General features: G+C 38.5%; 1 protein-coding gene across 7 annotated transcripts in view; it reads right to left on the minus strand.

The window, feature by feature from the left end:
• Nucleotides 1–21,595, minus strand: part of PHKA1 (phosphorylase kinase regulatory subunit alpha 1) — a 140,466-nt gene that overhangs the window by 84,682 nt on the left and 34,189 nt on the right. For all 7 annotated transcript variants that reach the window (XM_003944452.4, XM_010332387.3, XM_003944451.4 and 4 more), the window contains exons 6-8: nucleotides 13,228–13,308; nucleotides 7,201–7,299; nucleotides 5,969–6,115 (exon numbers count right to left, since the gene is read on the minus strand). In XM_003944452.4, coding sequence (XP_003944501.1) covers nucleotides 5,969–6,115; nucleotides 7,201–7,299; nucleotides 13,228–13,308 — 327 coding nt within the window. The remainder of the gene's footprint in view (nucleotides 1–5,968; nucleotides 6,116–7,200; nucleotides 7,300–13,227; nucleotides 13,309–21,595) is intronic.

Genomic DNA, 21,595 nt, shown 5'->3' on the forward strand with positions numbered 1-21,595 from the left:
GCCAATATTCAACATCCTTAAAGAAAAGAACTTTCAACCCAGAATTTCATATCCAGCCAAACTAAGCTTCATAAGTAAAGGAAAAATAAAATCCTTTGCAAACAAGCAAGTATTCACAGATTTCATCACCACCAGGCCTGCTTTACAAGAGCTCCTGAAAGAGGCACTAAACATAGAAAGGAACAACCAGTACCAGCCACTCCAAACACATACTAAATGGTAAAGAGCATCAACACAATAAAAAATCTGCATCAACTAACAGGCAAAACAGCCAGCTAGCATCAAAATGGCAGGATCAAATTCACACATAAAAATATTAACCCTAAATGTAAATGGACTAAATGCCCCAATCAAAAGACACAGACTGGCAAATTGGATAAAAAGCCAAAACCCATCAGTGTGCTATATCCAGGAAACCCATCTCACATGCAAGGATACACAAAGGCTCAAAATAAAGGGATGGAGGAAGATTTACCAAGCAAATGGAGAGCAAAAAAAAGCAGGAGTTGCAATTCTCATCTCTGATAAAATAGACATTAAAGCAACAAAGATCAAAAGAGACAAAGAAGGACGTTATATAATGGTAAAAGGATCAATGCAACAAGAAGATCTAATGATCCTAAATATATATACACCCAATACTGGAGCACCCAGATACATAAGGCAAGTTCTTAATGACTTACGAAGAGACTTAGACTCCCACACAATAATAGTGGGAGACTTTAACACCCCATTGTCAATATTAGACAAATCAACGAGACAGAAAATTAACAAGGATATCCAGGATTTGAGCTCAGACCTGGATAAAGCAAACCTAACACACATTTACAGAACTCTCCAGCCCAAATTCACAAAATATACATTCTTCTCAGCACCACATCACACCTACTCTAAAACTGATCACATAATTGGAAGTAAATCACTCTTCAGCAAATGCAAAAGAACGGAAATCATAACAAACAGTCTCTCAGACCACAGTGAAATCAAGTTAGAACTCAAAATTCAGAAATTAACTCAGAACCGCACAGCTTCATGGAAACTGAACAACTTGCTCTTGAATGTTGACCGAATAAACAATGAAATGAAGGCAGAAATAAAGATGTTCTTCAAAACCAATAAGAACGAAGACACATGCCAGAATCTCTGGGACACATTTAAAGCAGTCTCTAGAGGAAAATATATAGTAATAAATGCCCACATGAGAAGCAAGGAGAGATCTAAAATTGACACCCTATCATCAAAATTGAAAGAGCTAGAGGAGGAAGATAAAAAAAAACAAAAACAAAACTCAAAACCTAGCAGAAGACAAGACATGACTAAGATCAGAGCAGAACTGAAGGAGATAGAAACATAAAAACCCTTCAAAAAAATCAATAAATCCAGGAGCTGGTTTTTCAAAAAGATCAACCAAATAGACCACTAGTCAGATCAATAAAAAAGAAAAGAGAGAATAATCAAATATATGCAATAAAAAATGATAAAGGGGATATCACCACAGATTCCACAGAAATTCAAACCATCATCAGAGATTATTACAAACAATTCTATGCACATAAACTAGTAAACCTGGAAGAAATGGATAAACTCCTTGATACTTGCCTCCTCCCAAGCCTAAACCAGGAAGAAGTTGAAACCCTGAATAGACCAATAACAAGGTCTGAAGTTGAGGCAGCAATTAAGAGCCTACCACCCCAAAAAATCTCAGGTCCAGATGGGTTCACAGCCAAATTCTACCAGACATACAAAGAGGAGCTGGTACCATTCCTTCGGAAACTATTCCAAACAATCCAAGAAGAGGGAATCCTTCCCAAATCATTTTATGAGACAAACATTATCCTGATACAAAAACCCGGCAAAGACTCAACAAGAAAAGAAAACTTCAGGCAAATATCCATGATGAACACAGATGCAAAAATCTTCAATAAAATACTGGCAAGCCGATTGCAACAGGACATCAAAAAGCTTATCCACCATGATCAAGAAGGATTCATCCCGGAGATACAAGGCTGGTTCAACATATGCAAATCTATAAATATAATTCACCACATAAACAGAACCAAAGACAAAAACCACATGATTATCTCAATTGATGCAGAGAAGGCCTTTGACAAAATTCAACAGCTCTTTATGCTAAAAACCCTCAATAAACTAGGTATTGATGGAACATATCTCAAAATAATAAAAGCTATTTATGACAAACCAACAGCCATTATCATACTGAATGGGCAAAAGCTGGAAGCATCCCCTTTGAAATCTGGCATTAGACAAGGATGCCCAATCTCACCACTCCTATTTAACATAGTACTGGAAGCTCTAGCCAGAGCAATCAGACAAGAAAAAGAAATAAAGGGTATTCAAACAGGAAAGGAGGAAGTCAAATTGTCTCTATTTGCAGATGACATGATTGCATATCTAGAAGACCCTATCATCTCAGCCCAAAATCTCCTGAAACTGATAAGCAACTTCAGCAAAGTCTCAGGATTCAAAACCAATGTGCAAAAATCACAAGCATTCCTATACACCAGTAACAGACTTAAAGAGAGCCAAATCAGCCGGGCGCGGTGGCTCACGCCTGTAATCCCAGCACTTTGGGAGGCCGAGGCGGGTGGATCACGAGGTCAAGAGATCGAGACCATCCTGGTCAACATGGTGAAACCCTGTCTGTACTAAAAATACAAAACATTAGCTGAGCATGGTGGCACATGCCTGTAGTCCCAGCTACTCAGGAGGCTGAGGCAGGAGTATTGCCTGAACCCAGGAAGCGGTTGCGGTGAGCCAAGATCGCGCCATTGCACTCCATCCTGGGTAACAAGAGTGAAACTCTGTCTCAAAAAAAAAAAAAAAAAAAAAAAAGAGAGCCAAATCAAGAACGAACTGCCATTCACAATTGCTATAAAGAGAATAAAACACCTAGGAATACAACTAACAAGGAATGTAAAGCACCTCTTCAAGGAGAACTACAAGCCACTGCTCAACGAAATAAGAGAGGACGCAAACAGATGGAGAAACATTCCATGCTCATGGTTAGGAAGAATCAATATTGTGAAAATGGTCATACTGCCCAGAGTAATTTACAGAGTCAACACTATCCCCATCAAGGTACCAATGACCTTCTTCACAGAACTGGAAAAAAACACCTTAAACTTCATATGGAACCAAAAGAGAGCTCACATAGCCAAGTCAATTCTAAGCAAAAGGAACAAAGTGGGAGGCATCATGCTACTGAACTTCAAACAAGGCTACTGTAATAAAAACAGCATGGTACTGGTACCAACACAGAACAGAACAGAGGCCTCAGAACAGAACAGAGGCCTCAGAGGCAACACAACATATCTACAATCATCCAATCTTTGACAAACCTGACAAAAACAAGCAATGGGGAAAGGATTCCCTGTTTAATAAATGGTGTTGAGAAAACTGGCTAGCCGTGTGCAGGAAGCAGAAACTGGACCCCTTACTGACACCTTACACTAAAATTAACTCCAGATGGATTAAAGACTTGAACATAAGACCTAACACCATAAAAACCCTGGAAGAAAATCTAGGCAAAACCATTCAGGACATAGGCATAGGCAGGGACTTCATGACCAAAACACCAAAAGCATTGGCAACAAAAGCCAAAATAGAAAAATGGGACCTAATCAAACCCCACAGCTTCTGCATGGCAAAAGAAACAGTCATTAGAGTGAATCGGCAACCAACAGAATGGGAAAATGTTTGCAGTCTACCCATCTGACAAAGGGCTGATATCCAGAATTTACAAAGAACTAAAACAGATTTACAAGAAAAAAACAAACAAGCCCATTCAAAAGTGGGCAAAGGATATGAACAGTCACTTAACAAAAGAAGACATACATGAGGTCAACAAACATGAAAAAATGCTCATCATCACTGGTCATTAGAGAAATGCAAATCAAAACTACATTGAGATACCACCTCATGCCAGCTCGAATGGTGATCATCAAAAAATCTAGAGACAACAGATGATGGAGAGGATGTGAAGAAATAGGAACAGTTTTACACTGTTGGTGGGAGTGTAAATTACTTCAACCGTTGTGGAAGACAGTGTGGCAATTCCTCAAGGACCTAGAAATAGAAATTCCATTTGACCCAGCAATCCCATTACTGGGTATATATCCAAAGATTATAAATCATTCTACTATAAGGACACGTGCACACAAATGTTCATTGCAGCACTGTTTACAATAGCAAAGACCTGGAACCAACCCAAATGCCCATCGATGATAGACTGGACAGGGAAAATGTGGCACATATACACCATGGAATATTATGCAGCCATCAAAAACGATGAGTTCATGTCCTTTATAGGGACATGGATGAACCTGGAAACCATCATTCTCAGCAAACTGACACAAGAACAGAAAATCAAACACCGCATGTTCTCACTGATAGGTGGGTGTTGAACAATGAGAACACATGGACACGGGGAGGGGAGCACTACACACTGAGGTCACTTGGGGGGAAATATGGGAAGGACAGTGCAGGGTGGGGAGTTGGGGAGAGATAGCATGGGGAGAAATGCCAGATATAGGTGAAGGGGAGGAAGGCAGCAAATCACACTGCCATGTGTGTACCTATGCAACAATCTTGCCTGTTCTTCACATGTACCCCATAACCTAAAATGCAATAAAAAAAGAAAGAAATTTAAAAATTTCTTGAAATAAATGAAAATGGAAACATAACATCCCAAAACCTGTGAGATACAGCAAAGGCAGTACTAAGAAGGAATTTTATAGCAATAAATGCCTACATCAAAATAGGAGAAAAATTTGAAATAACCCAATGATGCATCTCAAGGAATTAGGAAAGAACCAACAGAACCCAAAATTAATAGGAGGAAAGAAATAACAAAGATCAGAGCAGAAATAAGTGAAATTGAGACCAAAAAATACAAAATATCAACAAAATGAAAAGTTTTTAAAATAAACAAAATTGACAAACCATTAGCCAGACTAAAAATAAAAGACCCAAGTAAACATAATCAGAAATATAAAAGAGACATTATAACCAATACCACAGAAATGCAAACGATTATTAGAGACTATTATCAATAAGTATATGCCAAGAAATTGGAAAACCTAGAGAAAACAGATAAATTTCTGGACACATACAACCTACCCAGATTGAACCAAGAAGAAATAGAAAACTTGAAAAGACAAATAGCAAGCAATGGGATTGAATCAGTAATAAAATGTACTCCAATGAAGCAAAGTCCAGGAATGGACAGCTTCATTGCTGAGTTCTACCAAGCTTTTAAAGAACTAAAACCAAACTACTCCAATTAATTGAAGAGAAGGGAATTCTTCCAAACTCACTACAAGGCCAGCAGTACCCTGATACCAAAACTGACAAGGACACAACAAGAACAACAAAAAACCATGGCCAACATCCGTGATAAACGCAGATGCAAAAATCCTCAACAAAATACTATCAAAACAAATCCAACAGCACATCAAAAAGATTATACACCATAATTAACTCTGATCAAGTTGGTACCTTGTACCTTTTTATTGCTGAGTACTATTCCACTGCATGAATATAGTGTAATTTGCTTATCCCTTCCTCTGTTGAAGGTTTTTTTCCAGTTTTTGGCAATCATGAATAAAGCTGCTATAAACATTTGTGTGCAGATTTTTTGGGAGCATAAGTTTTCATTTCTGTAGGGGAGATTTCTAGGATGGCATAGTTGGGTTATAGGGTGGCTGTATGATTAAATTTATAAGAAACTGCCAAATTATTTTCTAAAGTGGGTGTACCACCCTGCATTCCTACCAGCAATGGCTGTAAAAGCTTTAACATTTTATAAAGAAACTACTTATAAAAAGACAACTCAGAAAACTTAAAGGTTTCTTGAAATCACAGTCACAGGTTATATTCAAGGCCCCAAAAGGCACAATTTACCCTTAAAATCATAGCCTTAAAGAAAACAAGGTACATATGGACATACCTGAAGTTTGGTGATGATTTCCTGTTTTGTGAGCTCCACCAACTGGCTATCCTCTACTGCAAAGGCTGGGAAGGAAACCACTGAGAGTAGACTAGCATCAACCTCTTTGGATGTTGAAGCACGGGGCAGTAGTGAATTAAGGATAGACTAAGAAAAGAAGTTAAGTTTACATAAAAGAATGTATTTCTTCTTCTTTTACCGCAGTATCTTATCAACACACATGTCGTCACTTTTGAATATGTTTGACAGAATAGAAAAGAACATTCTTTATCTATTTCAAGTAGGTTAGTAAAAACCTTAGCGTTGTAAAACTAATACATTTTTTGAAACTTTAGTTTTAAAAAATTTATGTGGAAGAGGACCATTCACAAGAAAATCTAGACATTACTCAATATTTAGAACTTAGAAAACCAGCAATTTCTGTAAATCATTCCTTGTCTTAATTCTGCTCTCAATACTTCCCTATCCTGATTCTTAACTAGTTACTTATGAATAAGGAATACTCTGACATTATTATACCACCCACAGTCCTGTTGCTCCATTAGCAACTATTTAAGAATAAAGTCAAGAGAAAATATAGGTGCTGAGAAGCAGGATAGGGAAGGCTCAGCTCCTCTGCTTTTTACATATTTTTTTCCTCTGGGAAATTTTGCATTTTTAAAATTGGAGATGAGTTTATTTTCAATAGGATCCCATGGTATCTAATCAGGGTTTAAAGAAAAGAAGAAAGTTCCTCACGCCAATGAGAAAAACCTTAATTTTTCAATACAGAGAGTATTCCTAAGTGAAACTGAAAATATGTATTTGCCACTTAAAGTCTAATCTCCAAATATCTAACCCTAGAGCCAACCAGGGAGAGAAAATGTTTCAGAAACACTAACAAGAATACTAAAAATCTATCATCTCTTGTTTTCTTTAAATATTTAGAAAAGGAGATACCCAGAAAGAGACACTATATCCCTTTCATATGATAGTGGTGGATAATTTCATACAGTATGGTGGGATTCCTTTATAATCTTGGGCTAGAGAACAGGATTATGATCTATTTTACAGCCCATGTTATATTAGGCTTATCTCAGTACAGCATGCTTGCCAAAGGTATTTTTGCTACATGGTAATTAATCAGATGATGCACTCTCTCTCATTCAGACCTCCTTAATCTAAAGCTCATGCTTAAATCTGAGGCTGGGCAAGAATAAAATTTGTTAATTTCATTTTCCTTAATCTTTTACCTGGCAATGTTGTACTTCATCAGCCAGGACATGGATAACTGATTGGGGCCCACCTTTCACACCAAACAGATCCAGTTCATCTAATGCTTCCAGGGCTGCCTGTGAGGAGCAAGAAAAGGACAAGTTTAGCATTAGAAAGATATAAATTTATTCTCCCTATATCCCAGTATCTTATCAACACACATGACATCATTCTTTAATATGTCTCACAGAATACATAATACAGTAAAAATCTTTATTCCCAGGGCATTCTGAGATTTTCTTTGTCTCCCATATTGTATCAAAGAAAGTTAAGAAGGAGTTTGTAGCACTATCAAGTTAAGCATTATACTTAACCATCATTGTACTCTCCTTTTATGAGTTCAACTTCTTTAGAGTCCACATATAAATGAGATATCATGTTTTTTAAAAATAGAATTTATTAATTTCTTGCTTTTCTAAATATATTTTCTGATCAAAAAGTAAAACACATTTCTTATAGAATATTTTGAAAACATAGTAAAGTACAGAGAGGGCAAGAAAATCACCCAAAACAACCACTTTTAACATTTTTGACATGTTTTTTATTAGTTTTTTTCTATGTCTATTTGTATACAGTTGAGATCACAACTGGTATCCTACATTTTACGATTAATAATATAGCATAAGTATCTTTCCATGTTACAAACGCTATTTTGGCATAGTATTATCTCATATGGCTATAATAAAGTATATTTAGCCATTTACCAATTGTTGGAAATTTAGGTTGCCTTTAATTTTGTGCTATTAGTAACAGCACTTTGATCAACATCTCTTGCTAAATTATAAATTCCTACACAGCATGGGACATGGTAGGCTCTCAATAAAGGTTGTGACGCTAACAAAATAACTCTTTGTATTCATTTTGAGTTATTTTGTAAGCATCAATTCCCTGAAATAGAATAATTGGGTAAAAAAGTATGAATAATTTTTAAAACATAATGCTAAATTGCTTTTCTTGCAAGTTGTACCAACATAGCTATCACTAGCAGTATATGACAATACTTTCCTTAATGCAAACAATGTATTATCTTAAAATTTTTTCCTAATGTGATAAAAAATGGTATATCTGTTGCACTCACATGCATTAAATTAATAACAAGATTGAATATTGTTTCAAGTATTTATTAGTTATCTGTAATTCCTCAATTATGAAGCAGACTTGACGTAGTCTTAGGGGTAGAAGGCAGTTTTGAAAGTCTTCCCTGAAGAAATGACACCTAAACTGAGACCTACAGGGTAAGTAGAAGTTGGCCAGGCACAAAATAATAATTAATTACTGCCTTAGTATTCCACTTCTTGCCCCCACCCAAACTCATGTCCTTCTCACATATAAGTACATTCATTCCAACCCCATAGTCCCAATATCTTAATTAATTCCAGCACCAAGGATAAAATTCAAAAGTCCAAAATCTCAACTGTGAATCTGAAATCAAAACAAGCTATCAACTTTTAAGATACAATGGTGGTATAAGACAGACATTCCCAAAGAGAGGAATAGGCAAAAAGAAAGGAGTAAGAGGCTTAAAGCAAGTCTTAAACCGAGTGTGGCAGACATTAAATCTGAAAGCTGAAGAATAATTTCTTTTGACTCCATGCTTGGGTAGGGGTTGGGTCTCTAAAGTCTCAGGCAGCCCTGCCCCTATGGCTTTGTTGGGTGCAGGCAGATCTTGCCTCCTGCCAGTGAACCTACAGTTCTGGCATTCGGGTGGTGGTCCTGCCCTAATGGGAACTCTCTGTGGCAGCTGCAACCCCATGTTTCTGCTTCAGTATTGCTCGAGTGGGGGCTGCCTGTGGTGGTTCCATTCCTGTGAGGAGTCTGCCTAGGCCCATAAGCTGTTTGATATATCCTTTGAGATCCAGGTGGAAGTTGTCATGCTTCCACAGTTCTTACATCCTGTGGGCTTGCAGAATTAACACCACATGGATACCTTCAAGGTTTATCACTTAGACCTTTTGGGGTGGTGGCACAAGCTAAGTGAGTGCTGCAGCAGGGATGCAGGGAGTAGAGTCCCAAGGCAGTCCTGGGCACAGCCCATAAAGAACACCCCAGGCTTGTCCCCTGAAACTATTCTGCCCTCCTAGGCCTTTGGGCCTGTGATGGAAAAGGCAGCATCTAAGATCTCTGAAATGCCTTTTAGGGTCTTCCTTCCATTGTCTTGAGGAATAGCACCTGGCTCCCCTTCATCATGCTGGCAAGTCCAAGGTCAAGGGGTCCCATCTGGTGAGGGCTTCTGGCTGGTAGAAACTCTGCAGAGTCCTGAGGTGGAATAGGGTATCATCTGATGAGGGAGCCTGAGTGTGCTAGCTCAAGTGTCTCTTCCTTTTCTTATAAAGCCACCAGACCCATTCCCATGATCACCCACTAATCCATTAATCCATGAATGGATTAATGCATTCATGAGGGAAGAACCCACATGATCCAGTTATAGCTTAAAGGCTCCACCGCTCAATACTGCTACATTGGGAATTAAGTTTCAATATGAATTTTGGTGAGGGGGGGCCCACAAACATTCAAGTCAGCAATTACAAAAGGAAAATAGAAAACTTATAGTGGAGAAACCGGGCAGATATCACTTTAGTGAAGTCATAAAAAATAGCATCAACAGTAATGGGACAAATTCACATCATGTGCTTCCTGATGATAAAGTAAGGACACAGACTCACCTCTGTGGTATTCTTCCCAAAAACAAGTAACCTAAATGTAATCGTGAGGAAATATCACATGAAATCAAATCAAGGAACATCCTATAAAATAACTGGCCTGTACTCTTTTTTTTTTTTTTTTTGAGACGGAGTTTCGCTCTTGTTACCCAGGCTGGAGTGCAATGGCGCGGTCTCGATTCACCGCAACCTCCGCCTCCTGGGTTCAGGCAATTCTCCTGCCTCAGCCTCCTGAGTAGCTGGGATTACAGGCACGCGCCACCATGCCCAGCTGATTTTTTGTATTTTTAGTAGAGACGGGGTTTCACCATGTTGACCAGGATGGTCTCGATCTCTTGACCTCGTGATCCACCCGCCTCGGCCTCCCAAAGTCCTGGGATTACAGGCTTGAGCCACCGCGCCCGGCTTTGAGTTCTGGCCTGCACTCTTTAAAAATGCTAAGGTCATGAAAGACAAGTAAAATCTGAGGCACTGTTCCTGACTGAAGAAGCCTAAAGAGACATTACAATTAAATGTAATATGTTATCTTAGACTGGATCCTGGATCACAAGATTTTTTTTTTTTTTTTTTTTTTTTTTTTTTTTTTTTTTTTTTTTGCTATAAATCACATTATTGGGACAACTAAAGAAATTCAAATGGGCTGTGTCAATTAAGGTGGCAGTATAATGCCAGTGTTCATTTCCTGATTTTGATGCTTATACCATGGTTATAAAAGAGTCTTTGAGGAAATCCACACTGAAATATTTAGGAGTAATGGGGCATCATGTCTCCAATATACTGTCTACTGATTCAGAAAAAAATAATTGTGATAATTGTGTATGTGTGTTGTGTTTAATTAGAGAAAAAGATAACACAAATTTTAATAAGTGGGGAACTTGGGTGAAGGGTACTACATAGGAATTATTTGTAAAATTACTGTAACTTTAAGTCAGAAATGATTACAAAATAAAAAGTAAAAAAAATTTAAGTGGTAAAACACTTTAAATCAAATATACAAAAATATTGATAATATCCAGTTAGTGAGGGTTTGAGAAAAATGGCAAAAAATCTCTATATGTAAACTTGTAATAATAAGTACCAGTGCAAAAAGAAATAGATTGTAATAACATGTTCTCAATGTTTGTTTCCAAAGGTATTTCTCTGTCAAACACTTTTATTCACAAAAGAAACAGCTGATGATAAAAACAGAAGAAAAATGACATCTATCGTATATAATGGCATATATCCATCATATGAGGATGGGGAAATGTAAACTAATAGAAATTTTTTTGAAGGACAATTTTAAAGTATATATCCCTTAATCTAAGGGTTCCACTTTTAGGAGTTTTTCCTATAAAAATGTTTGTGTAAATTTACCTGGATGTATGTACAAGGATCTTCACTAAAGCATATTCTGGAATATTAAAAAATAAAGACAATTCTGTCAATGGAACAATTATTAAATACTGTTTAGCAGCTGAAAAGAATGAACTAAATTTGTCTGCATGAAATGACATGGAAGGATGTTTGATTACATTGTTCAGTGCACTATAAGATTGTTAGACCGGTCATGGTGGCTCACGCCTGTAACCCCAGCACTGTAGGAGGCCGGGTGGGTGGATCACCTGAGGTCAGGAGTTGAAGACCAGCCTGGCTAACATGGCAAAACCCTGTCTCTACTAAAACTACAAAACAGTTAGCTGGGTGTGGTGGCAGAGGCCTGTAGTCCCAGCTACTCAGAAAGCTGAGGCAGGAGAATCTCTTAAACCCAGAAGTGGAGGCTGCAGTGAGCCAAAATCACACCACTGCACTCCAACCTGGGCGACAGAGCAAGACTCCAACTCCAAAAAAAAAAAAAAAAAAAAAAAAGATTGTTGAGTGAAAAAATCAGGTTACATAGAAGTAGGTATAGTACGAGCTCATTAAAAAATATCTATACTACTTGGGCAATTTAAAATACATTAAATATGTAAAAATTTTACCAAGGGATAAATATTTTATAGGTACAAAGTTCCATGTACATATTTACCAATTCAACTGTATAAATTATATAATTCAAATTTTCTATAATCTTATTTCTGGTTTACTGCATGTGTCATTGCTGGGCAGTATTTTTGTTAAATTATTTCCTTATAATTGTTTCTGTTTTACCTTGTGTTTCTAATATGTCTGTATTAATTAAAACTATATTCTAGAACAGACATTCTCATTATGAGTTGTGCCTTTTAAAATTCTATTGTAGGCTACGGACAGTGGCTCATGCCTGTAATTCCAGCACTTCGGGAGGCCAAGGTGGGCAGATCACGAGATCAGGAGTTCAAGAACAGCCTGCACAACATGGTGAAACCCTGTCTCTACTAAAAATACAAAAAAAAAAAAAAAATTAGCTGGGTGTGGTAGTACGCGCCTGTAATCCCAGCTACTCATGAGGCTGTGGCAGGACAATTGCTTGAACCCAGAAAGTGGAGGTTGCAGTGAGCTAAGATTGTGGTGCTGCACTCCAGCCTGGACGACGGGGTGAGACTGCATCTCAAAATAATAACAAAAATTAATAAAATAAAATAAAATTTGGTTGTGACTCCCTTTGTCATCTTTGTTCCATGTAATATTTTTTACTTTGAATTCTACTTCATTTGACATTCACGTAGTCACCCTAGCTCTTTTTTATATTTGTCAGACTGTATTTTGCTTATCCTTCTGTTTTTAATCTTTCTGTATCATTTTGTTATATTAGAGCTCTTATAGACAGCATATATCGGCTCTCCTTTTATTTTTAAAAATCAATCTGTGTCTTTGCATATTAGTAGGGGAGACTAAGTCATGCATATTTCTCATAATGGATACGTTTGATCCTATTCCTGCTATCTTATTGTATGCCTTCTTGCTGTTTTCAGAGAAGAGTGAGTAGGATGAAAAGGTAGAGCCAAGTTGAACAGTAATGCTGCTGCTGCTGCTGATGATGATGATTTGGGGGATACAGGAAAATAAAGAGGATAGAGGATTGAGAGATGGTTCCTTGATATAAAGCTTGGTCAATTGGTAAATGGAAGAAATAAAAGCCTTCTTTTGCTTGTTTTTGTAATGTTAAAGATGATAAATTTAGTTTATCTTGAAACATTTAGTATCAAGTCCTTACAGGATATAGTATAAGTAGAGACATGCCACAAAAACAATTGGATATCAAATCTGCAGCTTATGAAAGTTTTCATCTACATATCCATGGTTCTACAGGAAAATCTGAATTTTGCCTGTGTAAAATAATAATTAATTTGATTATGGTCCACACTCACATTAAGTTTTATCTATGTCAAAGGGACACCAGACTTCCTTTCCCCATACTTAGTACAAGCAAGAAAGGAAAATTACCTTTGCCATTCCAACTGAACTGGCATTCAATTCTGAGATCCCTTGGTTGGTCTTGTCTCCACGTTCCCATATCCCGAAGTCCTGACATAAAGTAACCAATATACCGTTAGCAAGTCATAACTACTAAACACTTTCTACATGCACAACCCTTGAATAAAAGACATTAGGAGTAACTAATTTGCCATACATATGTATACCCACAATGCTTATTAAGGAGATGCCAGTGAGTTGGGTGGTCCCTGCAGCTACTTTGCAAGTAACTTTAAACTCTACTAGGGCCTCCAAAGCAGTTGGAAGACTCCTCAACAGTTAATCAGGAGGGCTAAGAACTATAACTCAGTCTATCTGGGAGGTGTTTCTCAAAATTTTTCATTAAATCAAATACCCAGTAGATCTGGAAGATACAGCCTAAATAGCAGCCCAATATTTTATCTTAAATGTTCATTCTAATTTTACTCTCTTTTGGCACTGACAATGTACTATGCACTAACTTACACATTTTACATTATTATCTTCCTTAATCCTTACATTTTATAGATGATGAAACTGATGATGCAAAGAGAAGTTAAGTGACTCACTCAAAGTCACACGGCTAATAAGTGACAGAGCCAGGATTAGAGTACAAGTAATCTTCCTCCAAAGCCTACCCTCTTAGCCAGAGCTCTATAAATCCCCTCAATCATATAACTTTTAAAATTACTTTAAAAAACTTTTTATTTTGGAATAACTTTAGGCTTATAGAAAAGTTGGAAAAATACTACAAAAAGTTCCCATATGCCTTTCACTTAGCTTCCCCTAATATTAACATCTAACATAAACTTAGTTAAAGTTAAGAAATTAACATTGGCACAATACTATTAACCAAACTATGGACTTTATTTGGATTTTACCACTTTTTCCACCAATGGCCTTTTTACATTTCAGGATCCAATCCTGAATTTCATGCTGCATTTGTTATGTTTCCTTAAGTCTCTTCCAATCAATGACAGTTCCTCAAGTCTTGTCTTTTGTGACCTTGATACTTTTTGAAGATTAGTAATCAGGTATTTAGTAGATTTTCCTCAAGTTGGGTTTGCTTAATGTTTTCTCATGATTAGACTGAGATTATGCATTTGGGGCAAGCATATGTATTACAGACATTATGCTGTGTCCTACTCAGTGCATCGTAGCGGGGATATACGATGCTGATACATCTTATTACTGGTGATATTAACCTTCATCACTTGGTTAATGTGATGTCTGCTGGGTTTCTCAATTCTACTGTTACTACTTTTTCCCTTGAAATTAATAAATATCTTGAGAGAGATACTTTAGGACTATGCAAATATCTTGTTTCTCTCAAACATTAACCCACCAATTCAGCATCCACTGATGGATCTTGCCAGAAACAATTACAGTGGTGCTTTAATGGTGATTTTCTAGTTCTCTTCATTACTCCTACAGCCATTAGTTGCAATTCCTCTCTAAGGAAGAGCTGTCCCTTCTCTCCCATTTATTTATTTATTCAGTTATTTATATTGCTATGAACTTACAGATATTAAGGTTTTCTCTGGTTTATAATAAAATGCTATAACTCTTTATTTTGTTGTTCAAACTGTTCCAACTTTGGTCATTGGGTATTCTGTCAGGTTGGGTCCTGTGACTGTATGACATGGCTTATTCCTTTTTGACCATGACTGAGCATGGTAGGTCCTGCCTGCAATTCCAGAAATTTAGGAGGTGTCGTGTGCCAGAAGATGGCTGACTAGGAACAGCTCAGGATTGCAGCTCCCAGTGAAAGCGCAGAGGGTGAGTGGACGCCACATTTCCAAACGGATTTTTATTGCCCACAGACCAGGAGATTCCCAGGTGAAGGAGCCACATGGCTCACCAGCTTGACTGTTTTAACTGGCGTGGCTCTTTTGGACCATGCTGCTACTTTGCCAGCGCCCTGGCGCAGTGGTTCTCTGTACAAAATACACTGGTCCGGGTGCCCTCTTAGCTGGCGATTGGAGCCCCGGGAAGGCAGATCGCCCATTCACCTGATTTAAAAGGGGACTGAAATAGGGAGCCAGGCCAGGAGATTTCTGGGCAAAAAAACCACCAGGAATCTCAGCGCTGCTGTTTCAGCCTATGCAGTGAGTCACCGCACGGGAAATCACATAGATCCTGGAGCCTTTTCAACAGGCGACTGGAACACCTGGGAAGAGTTAACCATTCTAATAAAAAAAAAAAAGACTCTGAGTCAGGGAGCCAGGTTATCAGGCTTGGCTGGTCCCACCCCCCCGCCCCCAAACAAACACACACACAAAAACAGTAACTGAAAACACTCTGGGTTGAGAGATTCACAGCAAGCACAGTTGAACTGGGGACGGTCCAGCTCTGTGGGGGAGGGGTGTCTGCCATTACTGAGACACTCCACCACTATGGACGCAGTCCGTCATGGCTGAGGCAGCCCGCTGTTGTGCAGGCAACCCACCATTGCTGAGGCAACCTGCCACTACAGAGAGAGTCTGCCATAACAGAGGTGGGCCACCATTGCCGAGGCAGTTCTAACTACACCCATATAAACAGGACTGCAGGGAAGATCACATGGCAGCTGGGCAGAGCCCACAGCAGCTTAGCAAAGCCTCTGCAGGTGGACAGTGACTAGGCTGCCTCCACGCTGGGCAGGGCAGCCCTGGAAAAAAAAAAGGCAGCAGCAAAACAGAAACTCATAAATAAAGCCCTAACTCCCTGGGACAGAGCACCTGGGGAAAAAAAAGACAGTTTATGAGTTCTGCTGCAGCAGACCTAAACGTACCTGCACAGCAACTCTGAATGAACAATGGAGCTCACAGCTCAGCACTTGAGCTCCAATAAAGGACAGACTGTCTCCTCAAGCAGCTCCCTGACCCCCGTATACCCAAAGAGTCACCTCATAAAGGAGAGAACAGACTGACATTTGACAGGTATCCTTCTGGGACAAAGATAGCAGAAGAAGAAACTGGCAGCAACCTCTACTGTTCTGCAGCTGATGCATGTGATCCCCAGGCAAGCAGGGCCTGGAGTGGACCTCAGCAGTCCTACAGCAGAGGGGCCAGACTGTTAAAAGGAAAACTAAGAAACAGAAATAACTTCATCATCCACAAACTGGAAGTTCACTCAGAGACCCAATCTGAAAGTCAGCAACCACAAAGACAACAGGTGGATACATCCACAAAGAGGGGAAGAAATCAGTGCAAAAAGGATGAAAACACCCGAAACCAGAACACCTCTCCTCCTACAAGGGATCACAACTCCTCACCAGCAAGGGAACAAGGATGGATGGAGAATGAGTGTGATGAAATGACAGAATCAGGCTTCAGAAGGTGGGTAATAAGAAACTTCTGTGAGCTAAAAGAACATGTTCTAACCCAATGCATGAAATTAAGAACCTTGAAAAAAGATTTGATGAAATGCTAATGAGAATGGACAACATAGAGAGGAATATAAGTGAATTGATGGAGCTGAAAAACACAACACGAGAAATTCGTGAAGCATGCACAAGTTTCAACAGCCGAATTGACCAAGCAGAAGAAAGGATATCAGAGGTTGAAGATCAACTCAATGAAATAAACCGAGAAGGCAAGAATAGAGAAAAAAGGGTAAAAAGGAATGAACAAAGTCTCCAAGAAATATGGGACAATGTGAAAAGACCTAATCTACATTTGATAGATGTACCTGAATGTGACGAAGAGAATGAATCCAAGCTGGAAAATACTCTTCAGGATATTATCCAGGAAAACTTCTCCAACCTAGCAAGGCAGGCTAATATTCAAGACCAGGAAATACAGAGAACTCTCCAAATATATTCCTCAAGAAGAACAGCACCAAGGCACATAATCGTCAGATTCACCAGGGTTGAAATCAAGGAGAAAATGCTAAGGGCAGCCAGAGAGAAAGGTCGGGTTACCCACAAAGGGAAGCCCATCAGACTCACAGCAGATCTCTCAACAGAAACCCTACAAGCCAGAAGAGAGTGGGGGCCAATATTCAACATCCTTAAAGAAAAGAACTTTCAACCCAGAATTTCATATCCAGCCAAACTAAGCTTCATAAGTAAAGGAAAAATAAAATCCTTTGCAAACAAGCAAGTATTCACAGATTTCATCACCACCAGGCCTGCTTTACAAGAGCTCCTGAAAGAGGCACTAAACATAGAAAGGAACAACCAGTACCAGCCACTCCAAACACATACTAAATGGTAAAGAGTATCAACACAATCAAGAATCTGCATCAACTAACAGGCAAAACAGCCAGCTAGCATCAAAATGGCAGGATCAAATTCACACATAACAATATTAACCCTAAACGTAAATGGACTAAATGCCCCAATCAAAAGACACAGACTGGCAAATTGGATAAAAAGCCAAAACCCATCAGTGTGCTATATCCAGGAAACCCATCTCACATGCAAGGATACATAAAGGCTCAAAATAAAGGGATGGAGGAAGATTTGCCAAGCACATGGAGAGAAAAAAAAAAAAAAAAGCAGGAGTTGCAATTCTCATCTCTGATAAAATAGACTTTAAAACGACAAAGATCAAAAGAGACAAAGAAGGACATTACATAATGGTAAAAGGATCAATGCAACCAGAAGAGTTAACGATCCTAAATATATATGCACCCAATACAGGAGCACCCAGATACATAAGGCAAGTTCCTAATGACTTACAAAGAGACTTAGATTCCCACACAATAATAGTGGGAGACTTTAACCCCTATTGTCAATATTAGACAGATCAACCAGACAGAAAATTAATAAGGATATCCAGGAAGTGAACTCAGACCTGGAACAAGCAAACCTAATAGACATTTACAGAACTCTCCACCCCAAATCCACAGAATATACATTCTTCTCAGCACCACATCACACCTACTCTAAAATTGACCACATAATTGCAATAAATCACTCCTCAGCAAATGCAAAAGAATGGAAATCATAACAAACAGTCTCTCAGACCACAGTGCAATCGAGTTAGAACTCAGAATGCAGAAACTAACTCAGAACTGCACAGCTTCATGGCAACTGAACAACTTGCTCTTGAATGTTGACTGGATAAACAATGAAATGAAGGCAGAAATAAAGATGTTCTTCAAAACCAACGAGAATGAAGACACAGCATACTGGAAAGCAGTCTCTAGACGAAAATATATAGCAATAAGTGCCCACATGAGAAGAAAGGAGAGATCTAAAATTGACACCCTAGCATCAAAATTGAAAGAGCTAGAGGAGCAAGATCAAAAAACTAAAAACCTAGCAGAAGGCAAGAAATAAACTAAGATCAGAGCAGAACTGAAGGAGATAGAAACACAAAAAAACCCTTCAAAAAATCAATAAATCCAGGAGCTGGTTTTTTGCAAAGATCAACAAAATAGAGAGACCACTGGCCAGATTAATAAAAAGGAAAAGAGAGAATAACCAAATTGATGCAATAAAAAATGATAAAGGGGATATCACCACAGATTCCACAGAAATTCAAACCATCATCAGAGATTATCACAAACAACTCTATACACATAAACTAGTAAACCTTGAAGAAATGGATAAATTCCTGGACACTTGCCTCCTCCCAAGCCTAAAGTAGGAAGAAGTGAAAACCCTGAATAGACCAATAACAAGGTCTGAAGATGAGGCAGCAATTAGGAGCCTACCATCCAAAGAAAGCCCAGGTCCAGATGGGTTCACAGCCGAATTCTATCAGACAGACAAAGAGGAACTGGTACCATTCTTTCTGAAACTATTCCAAATAATCTAAAAGGAGGGAATCCTTCCCAAATCATTTTATGAGAAAAACATCATTCTCATACCAAAACCCAGCAGAGACTCAACAAGAAAAGAAAACTTCAGGCAAATATCCGTGATGAACATAGATGCAAAAATATTCAATAAAATACTGGCAACCCAATTGCAACAGCACATCAAAAAGCTTATCCACCATGATCAAGTAGGCTTCATCCCTGGGATGCAAGGCTGGTTCAACATACACAAGTCTATAAACGTGATTCACCACATAAACAGAACCAAAGACAAAAATCACATGATTATCTCAATTGATGCAGAGACGGCCTTTGACAAAATTCAACAGTCCTTTATGCTAAAAACTCTCAATAAACTAGGTATTGACGGAACGTATCTCAAAATAATAAAAGCCATTTATGACAAACCAACAGTCAACATCATACTGAATGTGCAAAAACTGGCATTCCCTTTGAAATCTGGCACTAGACAAGGTTGCGCTCCCTCACCACTCCTATTCAATATAGTACTGGAAGTTCTATCAAGAGCAATCAGGCAAGAAAAATAAATAAAGGGTATTCAAATAGAAAAGGAGGAAGTCAAATTGTCTCTATTTGCAGATGACATGATTGTATATCTTGAAGACCCCATCATCTCAGCCCAAAATCTCCTGAAACTGATAAGCAACTTCAACAAAGTCTCAGGATACAAAATCAATGTGCAAAAATCACAAGCATTCCTATACACCAATAACAGACTTAAAGAGAGCCAAATCAAGAACGAACTGCCATTCACAATTGCTACAAAGAGAATAAAATACCTAGGAATGCAACTAACAAGGAACATAAAGGACCCCCTCAAGGAGAACTACAAGCCACTGCTCAACCAAATAAGAGAGGACACAAACAGATGGAGAAACATTCCATGTTCATGGTTAGGAAGAATCAATATAGTGAAAATGGCCATACTGCCCAAAGTAATTTACAGAGTCAACACTATCCCCATCAAGCTACCAATGACCCTCTTCACAGAACTGGAAAAAAACACCTTAAACTTCATATGGAACCAAAAGAGAGCCCACATAGCCAAGTCAATTCTAAGCCAAAAGAACAAAGTGGGAGGCATCACGCTACTGGACTTCTAACTATACTACAAGGCTACTGTAATAAAAACAGCATGGTACTGGTACCAACACAGAGATATAGACTAATGGAAGAGAACAGAGGCCTCAGAGGCAACACAACATATCTACAACCATCCGATCTTTGACAAACCTGACAAAAAAAAGCAATGGGGAAAGGATTCCCTGTTTAATAAATGGTGTTGGGAAAATTGGCTAGCCGTGTGCAGAAAGCAGAAACTGCACCCCTTCCTGACACCTTACACTAAAATTAACTCCAGATGGATTAAAGACTTAAACGTAAGACCTAACACCATAAAAACCCTAGAAGAAAATCTAGGCAAAACCATTCAGGACATAGGCATAGGCAAGGACTTCATGACCAAAACACCAAAAGCACTGGCAACAAAAGCCAAAATAGAAAAATGGTACCTAATCAAACCCCACAGCTTCTGCACGGCAAAAGAAACAGTCATTAGAGTGAATCAGCAACCAACAGAATGGGAAAATTTTTTGCAGTCTACCCATCTGACAAAGGGCTGATACCCAGAATTTACAAAGAACTAAAACAGATTTACAAGAAAAAAACAAACAAGCCCATTCAAAAGTGGGTAAAGGATATGAACGGTCACTTTACAAAAGAAGACATACATGAGGCCAACAAACATATGAAAAAATGCTCATCATCACTGGTCATTAGAGAAATGCAAATCAAAACTACATTGAGATACCATCTCATGTCAGTTCGAATGGTGATCATCAAAAAATCTAGAAACAACAGATGCTGGAGAAGATGTGGAGAAATAGGAGCACTTTTACAGTGTTGGTGGGAGTGTAAATTACTTCAACCATTGTGGAAGATAGTGTGGCAATTCCTCAAGGACCTAGAAATAGAAATTCCATTTGACCCAGCAATCCCATTACTGGGTATATATCCAAAGGATTATAAATCGTTCTACTATAAAGACACATGCACACGAATGTTCACTGCAGCACTTTTTACAATAGCAAAGACCTGGAATCAACCCAAATGCCCATTGATGATAGACTGGACAGGGAAAATGTGGCACATATACACCATGGAATATTATGCCACCGTCAAAAATGATGAGTTCATGTCCTTTATAGGGACATGGATGAACCTGGAAACCATCATTCTCAGCAAACTGACACAAGAGCAGAAAATCAAACACCACATGTTCTCACCAATAGGCGGGTGTTGAACAATGAGAACACATGGACACAGGGAGGGGAGCACTACACACTGGGGTCACTTGGGGGGAAATAGGGGAAGGACAGTGGAGGGTGGGGTTTTGAGGAGAGATAGCATGGGGAGAAATGCCAGATACAGGTGAAGGGGAGGATGGCAGCAAATCACACTGCCATGTGTGTACCTATGCAACAATCTTGCATGTTCTTCACATGTACCCCAAAACCTAAAATGCAATAAAAAATATAAATAAATATAAAATAAAAATTAAAAAAAAAAAGAAATTTAGGAGGCTGAG

The sequence above is a fragment of the Saimiri boliviensis genome, chromosome X (assembly GCF_048565385.1).
Source record: "Saimiri boliviensis isolate mSaiBol1 chromosome X, mSaiBol1.pri, whole genome shotgun sequence".
Taxonomy (NCBI): domain Eukaryota; kingdom Metazoa; phylum Chordata; class Mammalia; order Primates; family Cebidae; genus Saimiri; species Saimiri boliviensis.